This window comes from Gallus gallus, chromosome 1 (genome assembly GCF_016699485.2).
Source record: "Gallus gallus isolate bGalGal1 chromosome 1, bGalGal1.mat.broiler.GRCg7b, whole genome shotgun sequence".
NCBI lineage: Eukaryota > Metazoa > Chordata > Aves > Galliformes > Phasianidae > Gallus > Gallus gallus.
In genome coordinates this window covers 137222236-137243695 of record NC_052532.1, presented here as the reverse complement: position 1 = coordinate 137243695, position 21460 = coordinate 137222236, and the positions used below count along the sequence as shown (strand labels likewise).

General features: G+C 43.3%; 1 protein-coding gene across 12 annotated transcripts in view; it reads left to right on the top strand.

Moving 5' to 3' along the window:
- Positions 1-20723, top strand: part of TMEM255B (transmembrane protein 255B) — a 63155-nt gene extending 42432 nt beyond the window's left edge. For 7 of the 12 annotated variants that reach the window (XM_046906617.1, XM_025146706.3, XM_015277906.4 and 4 more), the window contains 5 exons: positions 5230-5310; positions 8662-8747; positions 10507-10666; positions 15885-16028; positions 20024-20723. In XM_046906617.1, coding sequence (XP_046762573.1) covers positions 5230-5310; positions 8662-8747; positions 10507-10666; positions 15885-16028; positions 20024-20191 — 639 coding nt within the window. In that variant the 3' untranslated portion in view covers positions 20192-20723. Of the gene's footprint in view, positions 1-5229; positions 5311-8661; positions 8748-10506; positions 10667-15884; positions 16029-17029; positions 17135-19018; positions 19184-19279; positions 19837-20023 lie in introns of those variants that run through there. The other 5 variants (XR_006932634.1, XR_006932636.1, XR_006932635.1 and 2 more) reach the window with 5 other exon arrangements.
- Positions 20724-21460: the final 737 nt, after the last annotated feature.

Sequence of the window (21460 nt, the reverse complement as noted above, 5' to 3'; positions counted from 1 at the left end):
ACAATCATGGCATTCCAGATTGCTGTCAGCCATATGCTCATAGCCAATTTATTATGTGTTTTGGTATTTGTAGTGAATGCAAGAGAAAGGGAGGTGTCCCAAATAGTTCAACTACTTCAGTCTCTGACTGAAGGAGCATACCTGCACAAGCCAATGTATCAAAGGCCTGGAGCCACAGCCTGGCACTCCTGTAAGATCAGTCCTGATGCAGAAGGAGGAGAAGCCTACATTAACTTGTGGTGGTTACAGGCAGCCCCAGCACACTGGCCCTTCCAAGGAGGTTCCTTTCCCTGTGCTCCATCCTGCCCAGTGACTCCTGCTGTTGGGCTCCCATCCCTTCCCAGGTGCTCTCTGAAATACAGAAGTTATGAAAATAATGCCATTATTGCACAAATTCCAGTGCAGCATATGAGGAATACTATTTTAATAATTATCTGCAAACAATGTGTACCAAAGTTCAACTTCTCACAAATTTAAGGTAAGGCATTCTGTGGTCTACTAGGAGATTAAAGATTCTCTATGAAGCACAAGAGAAAATATAGGTCTGTAAGAAGCTAACTGGTTTATAATTAGTATTATAATTAGTTTGGTTTCCATCAGCTGATATGAGTTCAGTATTTGGAACGAGAGAGTGTAGAGAGGGAGAAGGATATTATTTCTTCTCTTTTCTTAAAATAGTGAAGTTGTGCAAGATAAATTGGTTTCTGAAAACCTCTTCTACTCCAGAAATTGCAAACTGAAAACTGAATTGCACGGTTAGCTACCAGTGAGTAAACATTGAAAGCAACAGTAAAAAAAACAAACCACCTTGCTTCTGATTTCAGGAGGTATAATTGTGTACTTCATGTGGGAGTTGCAAGTCTCAGGGGCACACAGTAGTTATTTTTTTCTTGTGTACAGCACTTTCTTGCTGTGGTGCTGAGGATGCTAATTCATACCTTATACTTAAATGTTCCTTAATGTCCTCCATGTCACAGCCTATATGGAAGCTGTTCATTACATTTAAAAAAATATGTAAAAATTCTTTTGGGAGTGCACTGAAGGACTGAGAAACAGTTCTTAACCAGAGAGATATAGAAATGACAAAAGATCTGTAACATTACCTCTCATTGCTTGTACAGGGTGGGAGCTAATCTACTGTAGTTCAGATCCCAAGGCCATGATCCACTCTGTCTGCTTTCCCAGATTGCTATTATGTTGGCACCTTGTTTAATGAGATTCTTTGAAGGCTCTTTGGTCTGTATGCTCACATGTGCTGCCTCATGCCTTCAGCTATAGAGTCAGTGAAATACCTGTGCTTCATAGAATCGTTAAGGCTGGAAAAGGCCACTGAGACATCTGGTCCAACCACCAACCCATCACCACCATGCCCACTAAACCATGTCACCCTTTCATCTCTCTCTCTCTCTAGAAAAACATAAAAGCTGGTTGCCAAGAATATTTCTTTGTTCATATCTGCATTCCTGCTTTCATAAAGTTCACGGAGAGCCTGATCTTGAAAGGAGTGATAGTTTCTGGAACACCGAGCTGCTGGCACAAGGCTGAGCTGGCACTGAAGAATTGTGCTTCAGTTTGCTCTTAGGATTAAACTTGAAAAATCTTGGCAGCTCATCTGCTATTCACTGCCATCTATGCTGTAGATAAAAAAGACCTACAAAAATGTAACAGAGAAAAACAAGTAGAAAATAAAACACTTCAAGTTAATGAGCCACTAAAAATGTTAGTCTGATTTTAGACTACTCAGTTTTATTTATATTAGTCTTTCAGATGTGCCTGGACCCGTTTTCTGGTCCCCTGGGCAACTGGTGTGGAAAAGCCCAAGTCATTACTGTTACGTCTCTTAGAGTGACAGAGTGGCAATGTCCAAATTGCTTATTGGGAATGGTTGTTGGCCCATGCTATTTCAAACCAGGCACCAAAGTTATTTTGGAAGAGTGACAGCTTGCCCAGGCCAAAGCTATCACAGGCACAATTCTAACAACCTAATGGGCTGGATAATCAAGTTTCAGGCCTGGGAATGGTTCCTGGCACTCTTTAATCTACACTTCTATTGATGCAGCCAGGGAAGCTAAAACTAAACAAATACTGTAATTGGAAAAAAAATAGCCCTCACCATATAATCGTTACAGTAAATTATTAACAAAATTATGTTTTATGTCTGTGAAGTGTGGGATAAATTTTAGTCCATGCCATTTATGCTACGTCTCCATTTTCAGAAGGCGGACCTATATGTAAAGGAGGTGGAATTTTCCCTGTGTTATCCAAAATACGTGCTCTCTGAAGGAACGAAAACAGGAGTAGAAAAATGTACTTTCCATACCTCAGTTAAAAGCCACACTAAACCATCCTCCAAAGACATGATGTCAAATTCATCAAAGATACTATTCAAAGAGTACTCTCCTCATTCTCCTTACACAAGTGATGTATTGCAGTGCTCTCACTATCAAGGAAAATGTGTTGCTTTTTTTAAATTGGTATATGCAGCCAACAAAACCAAAATCCTCTATATTTAGGCTGAATCTTATCTTTCTTGGTGTAAAGCCTTTCCTCTTACCTGTCTGTTCATCATTCACAGGTTCTAGTACACATGCATGCAAAATAGATCGGGGAGAGCTCTTTTCATCCATAGGGTTCTATTCTGAGCAACTCTGATTTGCCTCCAATTAAGAGAATTACTGGCTATCCAGATCTTTTTTGACACAACTGAAAACTTTAAGATCTGTTAATTAGAGCTCTGCTGATGTTATATAGTGGACAAACACGAGCAGGCTGGCCAAAAGAGATATATATATATATTTTTTTTTAAATAAGAGGAAGGTGGTGTGAGGAGTAGTAAATTTATGTGAGCCAAGAGATTAGGGCTAGGGAGATGGTCTTCCAGCAGTTGATGGATGCTGATTAGACAGCTTTATCACTTTCTATATCTTGTTTTTGTCAAGATATAGAGCTGTCACAGAACATCTGAGTTGGAAGGGAGCTTTAAAGGTCATCTAGTCCAACTCCCCTGCACCTACAGATAGATGAAATTGCTCAGAGCCCCAGCCATCTTGACTTCTAATGTCTTCAAGGACAAGAAATACAGTGCATCTCTGGGCAACCTGTTCCAGTGCCTCACCACTCTTCTTGTAATAAAAACATTTTTTCTTACATCCAATCTTAGTTTGAAACCATTTCCCCTTGTCCTATCACAGCAGACCCCACAAAGTGTCTATCCCCTTTTTTCTTGTAGCTTCCGCTTAGATACTGGCCATAAAAGTGAAATTCCTTTTGCCAGTATACCAAATGTACCAGTTGTTGAGCCTCTGGATCCATCCAGACCTCCTCAAGTAATTTTTGCTCATCAGCAGGACTGAGGAGAATGCCACCTGGTTTCCCATGTCTTTGACCATCTCTCACTTCCAGGATCTTCCAGCATAAAACTAAAGCTTGTTACTGTTGTGGATATGATGGACACCTTTTTTTCATGGATTTGTTTCTCATGCTAGAAAAAGCCATTTGAACTGCTCACTCTTCACCTCTATCACCCCCATTCCATCCCCAAGCAACAGATGAATCAGTGCTGGAGGATGACACTCTATGAAAAGAAAAGTACATTGTGGCCTTTGGCTGATCCTATGCTTGCTGTGCTAGCTGAGAAACTGCAATCCTATTAGCTCTCCCAGTCAGATATGTCCCTGGAAGTCATGGCTAAAGGTTGATGCTTTTCCAGGCCTGCGGAAGAATGTTGTCCTAGCTCAAGATGTGGCATGCTGTTTGTGTGGTATTTACATTTCCTCTTGAGAAAATAATAGTTACTAATGCATTTTTTCTTACACTTGTGTGATATAAATATTTTTGGATGCAGGAAGCTAACCTTTCCTTAACCCTTAGGAAATGGTATCCAAACTTTCTTAGGTTTGTGGGAGTAATCAGAGAAGCCAACATGTTGTTGGATGAGCTTTATTCATTGACATCTCTGCATTCTTGCCTAGCTCTGCATTTTTACTGATACGTGTTTTGGGTCAGCAGATTTGTACAGTTCACACTTCATTATCTAACAAATGTAGAATACTGAGAAGTGATCATAAAGAGTATAGCTCTTTCTGCAGTTCGTCGGTTAGTCCTGAATGGGTCAAAAAGCTTTAAAGCCCAAGATGATGCAGTGAAAGTTAATTGACACTAATTTCTGCTAAAAACCAAAGTGGTCTTTTCCTTGAAAGTTAGCATGGAAAGAGGAAACAGCAGATAGTGAGATCCCATCTTCTCTCTTGGAAGTGATCTGACTGACATTGGTGATGGCATTTGAGTGCCTTGAATGTCCAGATCATGTCTTGGGACTAAGTTAGTGACAGAAAGTTGAAAAATTCTTTTATGATAACGTAAGTCATTCTCACACTTTGGTTTGAGGTATGTACCAGATCACATAGAACTCTGCAGCTGCCAAATGCTCCCTAGGCAAATATGTTCTTGTCCTGAAACTGGCTGAGGCGTGCACCCCCTGGCCTTCAAGTGGCCTTTTGCCAAGTTCAGAAACACTCATCTAGCCAAGGATGTTTCATTGTGTCCCTCCTTTATATCAGCCTGTGGGAACTGTCACAGGCAAAACAGAAATTAGGAGCAGCAAATGCATCTTTTACAATAAGCATAAATAGAAAAGGAGACAAAAACAAATTTATTGCAAAATACTTCCCCTGAATGCTTTCATTTCTTCATTATTCTTTGTTGTTGTTGTTATTTTTTTTGTTTGGTTTGGTGGTTTTGAAGTGAATGAAGTAAATGGAATGCTTAAAGTTTCAGGTATTCTACCTTGTTTCACTATGGACATTGCTGAAATCCCTTAAAAGAAAGTCACGTATCTTGAAGACATATGGTAAAGTAATTCTTTGTGCTGGCTAAGAAACTGTACCAGGAAAAGGCGTGAACGGACCGTTCTCATGGAGTAGTGCTGTTTGGCATTGGGGAAGGAAGTATTTTAATCCCAGGTGATGTTCTCTCTAGATAGTTGACTGGGACAGTGCAAAGTAAATGATACTCATATAGCTTAGTGGCAGACTAAGGAAGGAAAATGTAACACTGAGGAGATCTTTTCCAGAAAGAAGCCAACACCGGAGTGTGGGAGCTGCTTACCCAACTGTCTGCTTTGGTTCCAGCTTAATGGAGCTGTAAGCATCCGGCATGGGGATATGAGACGCAGTGCTTTCAAACTTCCTCCAGACTGAGTACTTTTCTGGATGTTTTTTCTCTTTACAGGAACCTAGACCTTTGTATAACAGAAGATGCCAGTTTTATTCAAGTGGAGTAGGATTCCTATATGATGCCTACCAAACAGAGGTAAACAAAGTTGCTTCCTCATATGTTCATTTCTCTTGTGTTTCAAGGGGCTGGGGAGGAGGAAGGCAGTTATTTGAGAGTGTCTCTGTGCATGTAGGTTGATGGTAACCCAACTGTTTTTCCTTCCCACAAGCAATCCCCCATCTGTCTGAGCTCTGATGGCTGCAAATCATTACAATCAGTAAGATTTTGAGTCATCATCAAAGTTTGTATCCAACACACTACTCTGGGATTTGAATGATTACCAGTCCATATATATTGTATAAGAGATGTCTGGAATGTTTTTACCACACTGAGTTTCTCTAAGGAGCTTTTTGTTGACCTGCATTGTCCAGAAGACTTCAAATATTCTCTGTATTTATCCAGCATAGGCCAAGAATGTCAGTGGTTTGTATGCAGTTTTTATTATCTTGGGGACATTAAATGATATAAAAAGTGCCTATACCCAAAGGGCTAGCCTCTGGAAAAATCCAGATTTAGTTTCTTTTCCTATTTTTCATTTTAATATTGTGGTAAATTGATGGAGTGAAAAGGAAATCAGGCAGAGCAGGACAGAAAACAAACTTATAAGAATCCAGATATTCATTTGTCCTGTGGTTGTGAAAAGGGGTGCAGGGGATGCTACTGATAATAATTCTAGATAGGTTAGCAAAGTCTATTACTAACCTAAGCAGTTAATATTGCTAAAATCTTACTGCTAAGGCACCCTGCTGTTGTTTCCAGAAAATACATGGCAAAAATGTTTCATTGACCTCCTTGCTTCAAGAGCTACCCAGACCAACTCTATCCTCTTCCGACATATCCGTGCACATTCAGGCACAGGCATCCCCCACGTAATGCTTCTGATTCCTCTTTCAAGTGTGTAGCTCAGGTCAGGTTGATCTCAGCTCCCTGCAGGTGACCCCAGCCTCAGGCTTCTGCCTAGAAAGATTTCCTTAGCTCTGCAGATACTGGGAATGTCTCAGTTTGGGCCACCCTGAACTCCTTTCTCTACTCTAGCAAAAAGTCCCCCACAGACATATCTTTTTAAAAGTGTGGTTAGTTTGTAATAACATTCTTGTCTGGTTGTCTACCGAGCTGGAGTCAGCATGTGCTAACTCAGTTACTGATCCACGGCATTTGAACTTGGCTTTTGCTTTCCTGAAGTTAGCCAGCTGGTGAGCAGGAGACATGCTTTACATTCCAGGCGAACACCAAACCAAGAAGACAGATTGTTTTCTGAGAGTGAGTTTCCTTTTGGTTGCCATCTCTAGCTTCTGAGTGGTCTCCAGCTCATGGAGTCTGGTGGATACATTTCTTTTATTTGCTCAATGCAAAAATAATTAGATTTTCTTGCAATTTCTATGAGGTGGGAACATCTCTTGGATTGTGCTGAGGGGATATTCAGCCAGAATATGAAAAAACTAAATGTCTGGTCACTGAAATGGAAAAATAGGTCTTGACATGCAAGATACCCACAAATGGCCTGTTTCCATCACCCTTGCTCACACCACACAGAGATTTGTTTATTTTGTTTTATCCAGTGGTCTCCTAAAAAGGATTGTCTTGCTCTTTGCGTGTTTTAAAAATGCAGTGATAAAAATAGACAGCTACAATAACTCCCTTGGCCAAAAACGTAATACATTTTGAAGCCTCAAAGTAGCTAAAACATTCTATGACTCTGTGTCCAAGATCTTACCAGTCTCATTCTTTCATCTTTCTAGCCTTCCACAGTCAGAAGGAGCAAACTGGAAAGGGGAAAACTACTACTATATATATATTTTTTTCTATCAGAAGTGATCCCCAAAGCCATGTATCAGGAAAAAAACACATTTTAGCAGCCCTCTCCATCTTACAATATACTCTGATCCCAACCACACATGTGATGGAACAAGAGTATTTTAGCTATGTGAGTTCTAGGCCATTTTGTCTGTGGACAGAGGCTCAAAGCCAAAGTCCTGTGTTCCACTCAGTTCAAAAGTATTAGAGCCTTCCAACAAAATGGCCTGGGTAGCAGATACATTGGCATGGTCAACTCCAGGATCAGTTTTCAAAATGCTTTGAGAAATAGCCACATGATATTTCAGTTACTTCTGAGGTGCATCTCAATTAATCTGAGATGGTCATTGACACTAATGCCCTCTTCTGCCATAAATTGCAGCTTGCGCTGAAGAAGGCTACAGCTGATAATGTCTTCAGGCCAGCAAAGTGCTTGTGTGAAATTCTTCAAAGTTGGATCACAACAGAATAAGGTTACTAAAACAAGGTGATGTCTCAGGGTGAGACAACTCTTGCGACAGATGGGACACGTATCAAGCTATGATCTCCATTTCTGGCTTGCAACTCAAATTGGAACCATCCTTTTATAATCTAACTTCCATTTTGGATTAGAACAGTTGGTTTGTACTGGAGGCTAACCATACATATAGCCTTGTCCTGGGCAGCAAGGCAATCCCAAGGCTGGTGCTGATAGTTGTGTGAGACCTTCCTTTCTGCTGAGAGCAAACACGTAGGGACTACAGACTCATTGACAATGGCAGTTCTCACGCTAAGGTGGATGTGCAGATCCAAACCTCAGGAGCTGAGAAACATGGGGTAACATTTGTGAAGACTGTCTCACAAAGAAACATATTCATGGCTAAGCAGGAATGAGAGGAACTGTCTGACAGAAGCTTCTCAAAAGCAGGCATGTATTCCTAAGCAAGGTATTTCTGCTCTATCATTATGAGGAATTTTCCATTCAATAATGCATTTTATATACATTTTGCAAACAAAATACTTCTCAGCTGTTAACAGCATTTTTTTCCTGTATTTTCTGTCCTGATAGCTTTTAAAACATAACAGTTCTCTGGGATTTCAAATTCAAACTAAAGATCTCAGGAAAAAAAAAAAAGAGAAAGCTTTTCAATTGGTCTGTAGAGCCAAATTGCTGTGAATTACAGTTATTTGCTGGAGTGCTTGTATCTTCTGTGAGTGGTTTGGTTTGTGGGTTTGGAGATCATTGCTGTTGTTGTTGTTCTTAATTATTTCCTTTCCTTGGGAGGATGTTACTGACAGGCAAGAGCTCCCATTTACTAGAAACTGTTCAGAGAAACTGGCATTTTTGCCCATTTCCCCAGTATAAAGGATGGTATATGCAGTGGCTTACCATAGTGTGTCTCCCAGGACACATTGCCACTGTGTCACCGCTGTAGGGATTGTGGGGAACTCCAGGTATTAGCAAAGTAGTGTGGAGCACTGTAGCAGTGACTGAAAATGCTGCTGTGCCCTGGCACGCCATCCTTCTGTTTAACAGTAATGGGGGTCAGTATGGTGACTTGTATGTTGCACTGAAACACTGAGATTAAAAGTTGGTCTCTTCTTTTTTGGCAGGTGACATGTTATACCTTAAACACCAAGTGCCAGCTGAAAGTAAAGAGTAACACGTGCTATTGCTGTGACCTGTACAACTGTGAGAAGTAAGTTGCTGTGTGCAGTCAGTGGCCTCTGAAAAATCCCTGGTTGTTTGTCCTTCTGCATCAATGATGGAGAAATTTCCCCTTAGGTCTGGAGAAGCAACACAGGGGGCTTGTATGCTGAGTAAGTCAGTTCCTTGCTAACTGGTATCCAGATGTCAATGGGCAGGAGCTCAGGTGTTATCTGTTGGTGTAGTCATTTTTCTTAAGTATATCAGTAAGCTCTTTGCTGTGTGATCAGATCCAACCACTCTGTCGTAGCCCTGTCAAGATTTACTGGTGATTTTGCAGTGCAGTTTTCTCACTAAATTTAATTAATCGTTTCTTGTACCAAAATGGGGAAGACAAAATGAACAGAAACGTAGGTGGCCATATATAGAGATCATCCTGCAGACAAATGCAGAGCTCTTTTTTAGTTGCCATAGGATAGATACATAGGGTCTTGTGAGTGTTTCCTGAAGCTGTCCCTATGACTTCGTCATTACTGAAGCATGAGAAGCCAGAAGAGAAGAAGGGAGTAAATGTCTGGATATCCTCTCAGAGATCAGCAGAAGATTATCACAGGGTTGCCATGCAGTCATTTAACAGTAGTATAGCAGTGGTTAGGAAAACTACATCACAGCCGTGTCCAGGGGTTTATAACGAGGAATAGAAATGGAATGAACTCACACAACTGGCTGGCCACCTGGAATGTAGATTTCAATGGCAAGCAGCATCATTGCTTGCCACATACAAGAAGCCAAAGAGAATTTCCTGGAATGCAACTTCTGCCGCATTCGTTCTCCGTACAGCTCACGATTGTCTTATCATGTACTTATCATGCCTCTGTAACCATCTACAGTTCACACAGAGTTCCTCTTCTTTCTTTTCCTCTATTTCACATCTTTCTTCCTTCCCATGTCTCCTGTCTTGTACTTTTTTTTCTTCTTTTCACATATAACCAGCCCTGAGTAGCCTCAGTCCTCTATCAGCTTTGACCAGCATGCTACCAGACATGTATAATTTCAGTATATGACAATAAGGCTGGCAATATGAGGTAATACACAAGATTTATGCATGAAAGAGTTGCTTTTGCCCAGCACTAAGGCAGGTACTGAGAAGAATGGCAGGAGATTGTTTTCAGGTTTTGAAGTAGAACATTTCTCAGTTTCAGCAAGGTGAGGGGGATTAACTCCACAACATGCCTGGTTTACAATAACCATTGCAGTGTAGAAATACAAACAAGCAAATTTCTGGGTAGTGTAGCCCATAGTTTGAAGGCACATCTTTGTTCTGTACTTTGTAGCATCTGTTAGTTTGGAACTGCAGACACCATAAACAAATGTGGTCAGCTGGCAAAGTCTCCCTTCCTGTGGTTGAATTAATGCCTGAGCAACTTGCCGGAGATGCCGGCAGATTTCCAGGTGAACTGGGAAAAAAAGCTGTGCTGAGCATGTTTCAGCTAGTAGCTAAATGGCAAGGGCAGCGCCCATAACCAGGTTACCTCTCTGTTCAGAGGCCCTTAGCAAAGAATTAGGATACCTTGCTTGTGCCAACGCTGATCAGCTAAACTAGAGTTGGTATTTGTAGAACTGAATGTCTAATGGTTACTTCGGCCAAGCAGGGCTTTCTTCAGTTCATCTGAGCAGTGTTAACATCCGTAGGTGGGAGTGTGGATTAAGTACTTTGCCAGAGAGGAAAGTAAGCAGGAGGGATTCAGATCCTCTGGTTCTCTTTGTTTTGTGCAAAACACGGCAGTGACGCAGTCTGCATTCCCTTTCAGCTCAGAGCAGTCCTCCAGCTACTACGAATTTCTTGGCGTGAGCAGTTGTCAGGATGTGGTTCACCTGTATAGGTTGCTGTGGTCCTCCACAGTCCTGAACATCATCGGGCTGTTTCTGGGGATCATCACAGCAGCCATTCTTGGAGCATTTAAAGACATGGTAAGGCTTACAGTTTTTTTGCCTTCTGTAATGACTTCTGTGCTTGTTGACGTTATCAAGTGAGTTAAAAACCAAGCATTAAGTACACAAAAGAGGCACTTTAAACATGCTTCCTGTGTGGTCTGGGAGTCTGGAGCTACATATTTAGGCTAAGCAGTTGCCAGCTGCTCACAGCTAAGTAGGTCAGCTCTGGTCAATACATGAGTGGAAGGGGAAAAAACAGGCATCTGCATGAACAGATGCTGGTGCTTCATTTGTGACATCGTTTTTTTTCTTCTAATTCAGCACTGAACATGTGAGCAAGAGCAGAGTTAAAGATTGCGAGTTTGTAGATAACATACAACTCAAGTCCTTAGTGTGATGATTTATGTACTTGTTTTCCCAAGAATAGGGATTAACACTGAAGAACCTGTCAAGTTTTCATTCAAATAATTATTTTCAGGTCACGTTAACCTCCTCTGTTGTTTCACTGGAGATTGCCACTCTGTAATTGCTCCTTGTGCCACACTGGTACATGTCACTGCTTTCAGAACAGGCTGTGTATGAGGAGAGATGGACCAGCAAAGTGACTCCAAATGGGGTGGGCACTCAGAAGCATAGATGATCCCCCACCCAAAGAGTTTCTAGATTGAGCAGATGGAGGTCTCAGAACTCAGATGGCAGCTGAATTTTCTTGTCCTGGATGTTGTGATGGCAGCCCTTTCATCCCTGTGCCCTACTGTCTGTGCTTCTGCCTCTGTAGAACAAGTCCCTCCCTTCTTGATACCAGGCTGCAGGAGCAGATTGAGAAGAAAGGAACAGGATGGGGTGGAATTATAGAATCATTAAGGTTGAAAAAGACCTTTAAGACCATCTAGTCCAGCCATCAATCAGCCTATCACCACGATGCCCACTAAGCCATGTCCCTCGGTGCCATATCCACATGGTTCTTGAATACCTCCAGGGATGGTGACTTCACCCCTCCCTGGGCAGCCTGTGCTGCTCCATCACGAAAGAGTTGCCTACTGTCTGCTGCTTTGCACCCAGCTGGCAGCAGAAGCTTACAAGGGCCTTAAAACCATGCAATAGGGCAGGGTCATATGGATTATCTGAAATTCACCTTTGCTAAAAGTTTGCAAGTGTTTGCACCTTTCTCTAATTTAAGGCAAGCAATCACACTGAACCTTCACATGGAAGCAGTGCACAACTGACCCATCCTTTGTGTGAGGGGACCTTTGCAGGGAGCTAATAGCAAACTGCAGCTAGCTAGATGTGAACAGCTACAGCTGCTTGAGAGAAGCTTTCTCAGTGCTTCTTGCTGAGGAATCTGAGCCAGGGTTATTAGTGCTTCCCTGAGATGTGGAAAGGTGTGGAGAGCCAGACTGTGCCCATGAAATCTGCCTTGCATCAGCCCAGGCTTAAATAGGATTTGGGCTGAAGCTTTGTAGCGGGAGTGAGCTCCAGCCCAGGCAGATCTCAGTGCTGCAAGGGGGGGATCACTGCACTGCTCCTAAGGGACAGCAAGCTGAGGAGACATTCCTGGGAGAACTGCTCTCCATGACCTGATGCGTTCCCAGTGCTGGGAAGCAGAGCTTGGGTTTAGCCCTGAGTCCTCCAACCAGGTGGCAAAAAGCCATGAAGGGAATGCACAGCAACTTCCCCAGCACCCTGCTGGAGTGGGTCCGCTGGGGCTCCGAGTAGGAACTTGATCTGAATAAGCTGTTTAATATCTCCTCTGCAGCAGGAGCAGAAAAAACACCTCACTAGCTTAAGGAGTTGATCAGCCCAGCACCGGATGCATTCTATGTTTGTGAAAGAGTTACTACAGGAGCAATCCAAAATGAAACAACAATTCCTTGCTCCAGATTGTGCTTTTTCAGGGTGCTTTTGAGGTACAGACCACATCAGCTTTGCTCACTTGCTGTTTGCTTTAATTATGAAAGGGGTAACTGGAAGGGGGCCAAGAAAACATCAAACTTAGGAGGGAGAGAAGGGAGCATAAGACTGAAATAAGGCTTCAAAACGTGGGAGGACAATTGTCTTTTCTTTTGGGATGTCACTTGCAGCTCAGTGCAGTGCCTAAGGGCACATCTCTGAGGTTGGCTTCCAGGAAACACAAGGCTAGCCAACCACTCCAACAAAACATTGTGTTTATCTCTGCGGAATGCTGGCAACCAAAACACGTTGCAAGGAGAGAGTTTGCAAAACAGGGTAGTTGCTTCTTACACCCATCACATTTTTGATAGAAAAGAAGTGTTCTTACGGTTGTTGCAGGTTTTCTTTCCTGTGACACATTCTCTGCAGACCTTGGCATGCTCCCTGTGCCCTTGCTGTGTGCCAGGGAGCTGTGCTGGCCCAGTGGGAAACACTTTATCCTCTCCTGAGCCCTGGGGTATCAGCTCTCTGTAGCCCCTGTGCCACTCTGAGGCTGTCTCCTGTGATCTGCTGGAGTATCCACAGCAGTTGTGTCAATACCTTCCTTTTTAGGTCTACCTTGTGCGTGGATATGAGACTCAGGCTAAGTGGTTACCTTAAAGTCATCTTTAACAAAAGCAGATTAGGACATAATGTAAATAGATGTATCCAAAATGGTACAATATCTTGATCATTTCTTATGTTTGACATAGGCACAAAAACACAAGACAACCTTTACCTGCTATTATAAAGAGTTAACTCAAACATCTCCCTTCCCTGCCCTGATATTCATCTGATGACTTGGACATGTTTTCCTGACACACCTTGCCAAGGAATCTGCCTGCCTTGAGTTTAGGGTTGCATTCATTTGAATGACCTCTGGTCCTGGAGGAGTATGTTGGCTCTTTTTTTTTTTAATTATTCCCCTTGGAGTCTTTAAGGGAATCTGAACGGATGAAATATCATTCCTGTCACTCCTCTTCCTCTTTGACCCTGCACACAGCAGAGGGGTTGAAAGTAGATGATCTTTGCGGTCCTTTTCAACCCAGGCCGTTCTATGATTCTACGATTTTTCCCTCACCCTGCTCAAAAATGGAAACCAGAATGAACCCCTTATCACTGGTATCTTGCAACAGAAGGTGCACTTTGATGTTAAAAGGAATTGTTTCAGCTTAAAACGTCTCCGCCTACCCTTGTGTTGAGGTTTAACCAGCAGGTGGCTCAGCATCACACAGTCGTTCCCTCACTCCCCCCATCTCGGTGGGACTGGGGGAGGGGAGAGTGGGAAAGAAAAACAAAGTAGAACTCGTGGGTTGAGATAAAAGGTATTTGCTAAGATAGAGAAAAAGAAGAGTGGGAAAAAAAGATAATAGCCATGGCAATTTTATTTATATATATAAGACAAGTGATGTACAAGCAATTGCTCAACACCCCCTGGGTGATGCCCAGCTAGACCCCCAGCAAGGGAAGTGAGTGAGATGCACTCCCATCGCCTTCAAAACTCTCCTTCCACATGCTGCCATATGGTATGGAATATCCCTTTGGCCAGTTTAAGTCAGCTGTCCTGATTCTGTCCCCTCCCAGCTCCTCTCTCTCCCCCTTCCCCCAGCCCTTTGCTAGTCGGAACTGAGAAACTGGATTGGCCTTGGCTTTGTGCAACACTGCTCAGCAACAACTAGACATGCTGGTGTGTTATCAGCATCGCTTTTCTCCTGCAAACAAAACACAGCATCATACCAGACACTAGGAAGAAAAGCAATTCTGTCTCAGTTGAAACAAAGACACCTTGTGTTATGTGACTAATTTATCATAGCACCGCTACTACAGTACTTGATATCAGCATCTAACCAGCAAGTCATCACTGGCTCCAAGCTGATGGCCTGGTAATAAGGCGCTTGGTCAGTGGATTTGGGGTGACTGACTCTGCAAACCCGTCCCCTAGGACTGCTGTAATCTTCGCCCCTAGCAACTGGAGAATGCTGGTGCTACAGATGGAGAGAACATGAAAGGATTTAGAGAGGTTTCAAGAAGAAGGAACAACCATATTCACTCATCAGGGTTTGTAAAAGGAGATGTTTTGTATCCTGAATATGAGACACTTGCCTTCACATATAAAATAGGTCTTCTGCTTTCAGGGACAGCCTTTCTCTGTGCCGGCTCTTGGGGTGCTGAGTTTCTCCAAAGAGCCTGGGCTGCCAGATAATTTCATGCAGTACACCAGTCACCTCGATGATGTTTTCCATCTACAAAAAGAATGAGTGTACCCCTCCTGTCTCAATCACAGCATGTATGCTATCTCTGAAGGATGCTGTTGTTCCTGTCTCTCATAGATAAGTCTGAAAGGAAATGCTAAAAAAACTCCTGGCTGCTGCTTTCAGCATTTGTCTTGCAATCACCATATAAAAGAAAATTCCATGCTCTCATGTAAAGGAATCTGCTAATAAAAGCAAAGGAGAGGAGAGAAACAACCTGGTTTGTCTCAATTTGCAAAGCAGAGGGCCATTAAGGTCTTTATCAGAGCTCCGTCATCCTTTGCAAATGGTTATGTAGCATAAGGTTTTAGGAACACAGGTCACTGTCACATTCAGCTTTTTATTTTGCTTATTGTCGTTGTTGGGTTTTGTGGGTTTTTTTCCTAATTTTATTGCTTGGTGTACAGTGAGCTATAACTTCCTCCTGCAAACCTTGTCACGGACTGCAGTTAAGGGGCATGCCAATGAAGTGATGTGATAAAGGGGTCAGTTGAACTCTGATGCAAATGTGCATCTCTTGATTTTGTGCAGCAGGAATGAGATAGGCATACACGGGCTGGTGCTGCAGAGCCAGAAGAGAACTCCATTTCACAAGTGAGTGGGAGCTGTAAAAGAAAAACAGGTGCTATGGAGAGAGAGGCTTTTGCAGAACTGTGTAGGAAAGCTGAGAGAGGCATCAGCTAGTGGCTCTTGGAAAGAATCTGCAGCTAAGTGTGAAGGACTGGGTGCTGGAGTGGATAAGAGGAGGCAGTCAAAGCTGTACGCTGCGCTTTTCAGGGTGTCTCTGGTCTGGAGTCCTGCCAGTGCTTCTGTAACTGCTGCTAGGGAAGTACCTGCTGGCTTTTTTTCCAGGGAAAGAAGATTAAAATAGCTGTGTAATTCTGGCCAGAAAATTTATTCCAGATACACCCTCCTCTCATTCTTTTCACCATTATTTTTTTTTTTTTTTAATTTTTTATAGTACTGGTTCACACTGGAAAACTGGGAGTTGTCATTTGTGGTGTTGGGACCAGTTACTGCTCCGGACCCCTTTGCACAGTGCTGATTAAACTGTTGTTTTCTGTGCTCAACAGGTACCTATGTCCCACATTGCTTTCAGTTCTGCACCACCTCCTCAGATCCTATACAACCCTGCGCAGCAGATCCTGACATACGCTGGATTTTGTCCTTCTGCAGCAACAATTTCTGCATATCCATCCTACCCGTTGCCCCTGCAGGTATAGTACAAAATGGCAACCTTCTTACTCTGTCAGAAAACCTTGAGCTGTTACGCAGTGCCATCTCTGCAGTGGTAAATCTTGGCTTGTAAAGGGTCTGGAGCGAGGCCAGGAGGTTGGATCCCAACTCACAGACTTGCCTGCATGGTCATTTAGCCTGGGTCTAGCTTTCATGTCTGTTCTCAGATCTCACGTTTTCTCTAGTCATCCTGTGGACTCTGCCTCTTGACTTGGAATGCCAGTGTGGGGTTAGAGCTGCATTGCAGCAGTCACAAAGGTGAAAACAGCTCTTATGCTGGGCTAGGTAAAGCAGAAGCATCTGCATCAGTTATACATACCTTAGCCTACATTACTCTTAGCATGGGAAACAGAAGATGAGGACTCATCAGATGGAAAGAAACCAAGGGAGGGGAGCAAATAAGAGGTCTTGGAGAGTTGGTAAATAGCTGAATTCACTGAGACACTACAAAAACTGTAAGCATTTTTAGATTTTTACATTGCAATAAGGCTTGTGTGTTCATCCAGTGACTTGTTATACTTTGGCTGTGTACCTACAGACCAGTGGGTACCATGTTTTGTAATTCTTCTCAATAGAAAGTACAGCATATTTAGTATGAGTGGGCTGTAGAAGAGCTCCCTGCAGCCTCCTGGGCCACATCTGTTCATGGCCAATGACCAGCCACACCGGTGAATTGCTAGCCTCCTTCTGGTTTGGGTTTGGTCCAGATCACCCAACAGTCTCAACACCTATGAAGGGCTCAGGAGACAGTAAGGGCAATGGACCATTCCTGGTTGGAAGTGTGCGTACAGACATTCACATTGTTTTGGTAGTAAGAGTTCAGCTGCAGGGATGTGATATGTGCTGTGCCAGTTGGCTTCACAGCCAAAGAACAGTCCTTGGCACACTGTATTTATTAATAAACTGAGGAGGCACTTTTGCAGACTGTTGCTTCAGAGGAATAAAAGAGTACACCGAGAAACCTTTTTTTGTTTGCTTTTAGCTGAAAAGCTGTGCTGTTCGGCAGAGTTCAGTTAGCACGTAGCCAAGAGTAGAGAGAGAAGGGGATAAACAGACAAAAGTAAGCAATGAAGCTGAAGAAATGCATGTAAGTAGTCCTGAGGATCAATTGCAACTGCTCAGTCGTGTGTCCACTGACAAACAGAAAAATGTATCCCAAATTCTTAATTGCATTCCAAAATTAGCACTTAATCACTTCCCCCCACCACAAGGTTCTACTTTTCTAAGAAGCATGTTCATTTATCTTCTCTTCCCTTCCTGACACTCAGAGGCGGACATCACCAGCTGTCTCCAAGTCAGGAGAGGTTAGCAAGAAGTGCAGGGGATCCAAAAGGGAAAGCACTTAATCCTTTTCTTGGAAGAAAAAGAAAAAAAAAAAAAAAGAAAAAAAAAAGCAAGCAGTCAGTGCATGTACAAACTAATTATGTTGTACTTTGGAGACAATTTCTGCTTCAGTATAATGCAATAGTTATGAGTTAAAAATCGTCATAAGCTTACTCAAAGTTACAAAAAAGTGAATGTTAGAAGCACACCTGATTTGGGACAGCCAAATGCTTGTACAACATGCTCATCCACTGAGGTTTGGGCTGAACCCATAGGCCTGGAGGCCTTTACAATCCTTCTCATTGCCCTGTTGCTGCATTCAGGCCTCCACAAGCCCTGCTTAGCTGGTGCTGGTCCTTAAGGCAGTTGAAGACTCTGGGACTACTGTGATTAATCCAGCTAAATGCAGGGCCTGTTGGCATATAGAAATCTAGTGCTGTGCAACAATGAGATGAGGCAGCCACCTGGTACTTGCTGCTACTCTAAGAGGGTCCATGTCTCAACGTCCCTATATCACATCAGTGTGGGTGTCTGGCATGCTGCATGGCACCCCAGAAGTGCTAGATGCTCATGTACAGGCTGTTGAATGAAGCTCTAGATGTCTGCAGTGTAGTAGACTCCATCCGAGTGTGTCTGTTCAGTTAGGTGGTGATGTCATTGAGACCTGAATGGAGACATCAAAATTCAAAGCTGAACTCTGTATCCTGTGACTGCAATACAGGTGCCTAATGATACCACATCTGAGATGGTCTCAGGTTTGCTAGACAACCATAAAGGACTGTCTGATGGCCAAAGGTCTACACAGGCCTTGCAAGTACTTTTGGAGCAGCACACAGAGGCCTCATAGGGTGCTTGTGAGCATCTCAAATGTGTAACATTTTTGCTTCCAAGTAGACCAGGATCCACCTCTGCCTTGCCAGTGCTTAGTCACATTACCATGGCTGGGCACTCAGAGGGTAGCAGAGCCCCAGCTCCCAGGGGCACTCTCAGGGCAGCCCTGCCATGCAGGCCCTGCACAGGTAGAGATGGTGCTGATGGCCTCAGCACTGAGCACCAGGAGCTCAGCTCACATGGGAAACTGAACTGGAGGCTGGTGACTCATCCTCAGGCCTCATTCCCTCTCCTTCCTAAGGTCACTGGTGAGGAAGGCCCCAAGACGCACCCCTCTTTCTCAGCGTTCCCTTTGGCTGCACACCATTCCTGCCTTTCATGCTGACTTGCAGCTGCCCCAGTTAGGGTAGGGTCGCTCACATGGTGGCTCAGTGCAATAAAAGAAACAAAATTTCCTTCAGCTAAGAGTTCACCTAAGAATTGATCAGATATGGTAAATGATGAGCTGTGTGGGGACTGGAGGTGATGACAGCGGTACAGTTGTGCCAGCCATGCCTGCCAAAGAGCTCATTGCAGAAGCACCGCCAGGAAGATGTGTGGAAATGGTAGATGCAGTTTGAGGGCGAGAGAAGCAACAACTACCAAAACAAATACCAGAAACCAAATGACACTAAGCCCAACAACTATGTTTGGAGCTGACCTAGCCAGCAGGTCTTTGGATATTACCTCCACTGCCTCCTGGATATAGTGGTGCATAAACACCCTTCCTGCCACAAAATCCCTTTTCTCACTAAGTCACGCTGTGGTACAAATGCAGGACTTTCCCTCTCCATGGGAGTTTGCAGCCCTCTGAGTCCTACAGAGAAGCTAGATGGGTACTGTGGCATGAGGACTGACAGCCCTGGGTAGCTCTGAGGTGCCACCAGCCAAGTATCAGCCCTGGTACCGCTATCTAGATGATGAATAACATTTTTTTGGCATGGTAAGTACCCAAGACAACACTGTTTTCTTGCTTGGATTTTTTTCATTTCCCTTGAAATAACGGATCCATGATTACTATTTTTTTTTTAAATTCCAGGCACTTTAGGCCTGAACCTGAGGGGAGCTGAGCACAACTCTTCTGACGAAGCCCATGGACTGGCATGTGTTGGCATGTGAGGGGAGGAGTGAAATCCTGACCCTCTTGAGATAAATGGCAAAACTTGGCTTAAAGTAGTAGTAGGATTGTATCCAGAACTTTAGTCCCTGGATGCATCCTTATGTTTTAACAAACTCTGGTTGTTACTCAGCATGGGCTGTTTCCTAAGGTCATTTGTCATGCCTCTTTCCAGCCAAAGCCCCATTGTAACTTAGACAGCTGAAAGAGCTACAGGGAGACACATGCCTAACTGTAAATTTTTTCATAAGAGAAGTCTGCATTTGGCGTAGCAATAAGACCCTGCATTTAAGCAAGTATTACAACTCTGAAATAATCTAAATGTCAGAGTGATGCCTGAAGACCGGCAGCTACACATGACTTAATCAGCCAGCTGGGTGCTGTGCCTCACCCAGGAAACCTGCAGAAATTCCTGTTCTGTTCTGTTGCTTAGCTGTATGCACAATGTCTATTAAAAATGACTTGGGTTACAGATGGAATCTGTCTTCTTTCATTATAAACTGTATTTGCTACCCTTAAGCAGGTGTTTGGAGTGCTGTGCTGCAATGCAAGAGAAAATTAACCATGGGGCGTACTGGATAATACTTACATGACAAACAACTCAGAGCTGCAAAACGGGGTCATAATTCTTTATTGAAGAAAATATTTTTCTTTGTCTACATACAGCCTGCCAGCAATTTTCCAGGAACATCATCCACTGACATTTCTTTATCAGAAGAAACTCAGCCTCCATCTCAGTCCAGCTCCAGCTACGGTCTTCCCCCCAATGCTCCACCCCTCTATGCACCGACCTACTTCTTGCCTGGAGAAAAGCCTCCACCATATGCACCATAGGACCAAGTCTTGATTTTAGGCAGTTACCAGGCATTGTTTTTAAGAAACCTTTGGGAACCCCGTGCTGTGCAGGCACTAGACTTTCCAAGGAACCCACTACAGACTGCGTTACAGCCACTCTGCTTTTAGGCACACCTCACTAAGCAGAGCAGAAACCTGGAAATGTCAGGGCAGGCTCATCACCAGCGTGGTTCACCACCCAGTCTGCCTGCGGTCAAATGCAGTACTGCTTTCTGCTTACCATGAGTTTTTTCCTTCTCCCTGTACTGCAGAGTGGTTTTTCTTCAAGAGGAGAACTGAGGAAAACAACTCTGGATACGTGCTCTGCTTTCATAAACCAATATAGAAGGGTTTTAGTCTGTGTTGTCTGAATGAATATTCTGGAGCCCTAGAAGTTAATTGCTTTGGGTAAGAAGAGCCTAGGTGTTTGTTTGCTTGTGGTATTTATTTAAGAACCCTTTTTGGTGAAAGTGTTGTACCAATAAAAGAAGTGTGTCAATTATTTTCCAATAAAATTGACTGTGTATGTTTATGCTGTATCTAAGGCTGTTGTATTTACAAAGGCAGAAGAAAGAACAGAGGGAAATGCGCTCTACTGAATGGTTCCCTCAGGTTTCAAACAGAAAGGTGAATTTTATTGGATTTTTTTTTAATCTGTACCTTGTGCCAGTCTAGTCTGCATAGTCAAATGCTCTGTCAGAGTGCTGAAAATGCCACTTCCAGACAGATATTTAATCTGCATTTTAGTACTGGAATTAATTCCTTCCTAGTCAAAAGAGGATCACAACCAAAACCACTCTATGTTAACCCCAATTACTTATTTTTAAGCTTATCAAGTGCTGGTCCAGTAATTCTGCAACCACTGAAAGAGAGCTGATGAAAGGTCGGAATTCCCTCATATTTTTTTCCTGCTGTACAAAATTAAAAACCCTCTGACAAGGCAAAGCAGCAGTACTTGCAACAGTGTCACTGACAGGAGCAGAGTCGTTTGTACCCTGTCACAGAATCACTGAATTGTAGGGGTTGGAAGGGACTTCTAGGTATTGTTGAGTCCAACCCCACTGCTAAAGCAGGTTCCCTACAGCAGGTTGCAAATGAAAGTGCCCACGCCTGTCCTGAATATCTCCAGAGAAGGAGACTCCGCAGCCCTTCTGGACAACCTGTTCCAGTGCTCTGTCACCATCAAGCTTTTCCTTTTGTTCAGTTGGAACTTCCCATGTTCCAGTTTTTGCCCGTTGCCCCTTGTCCTGTCACTGGGCAACAAAGAGC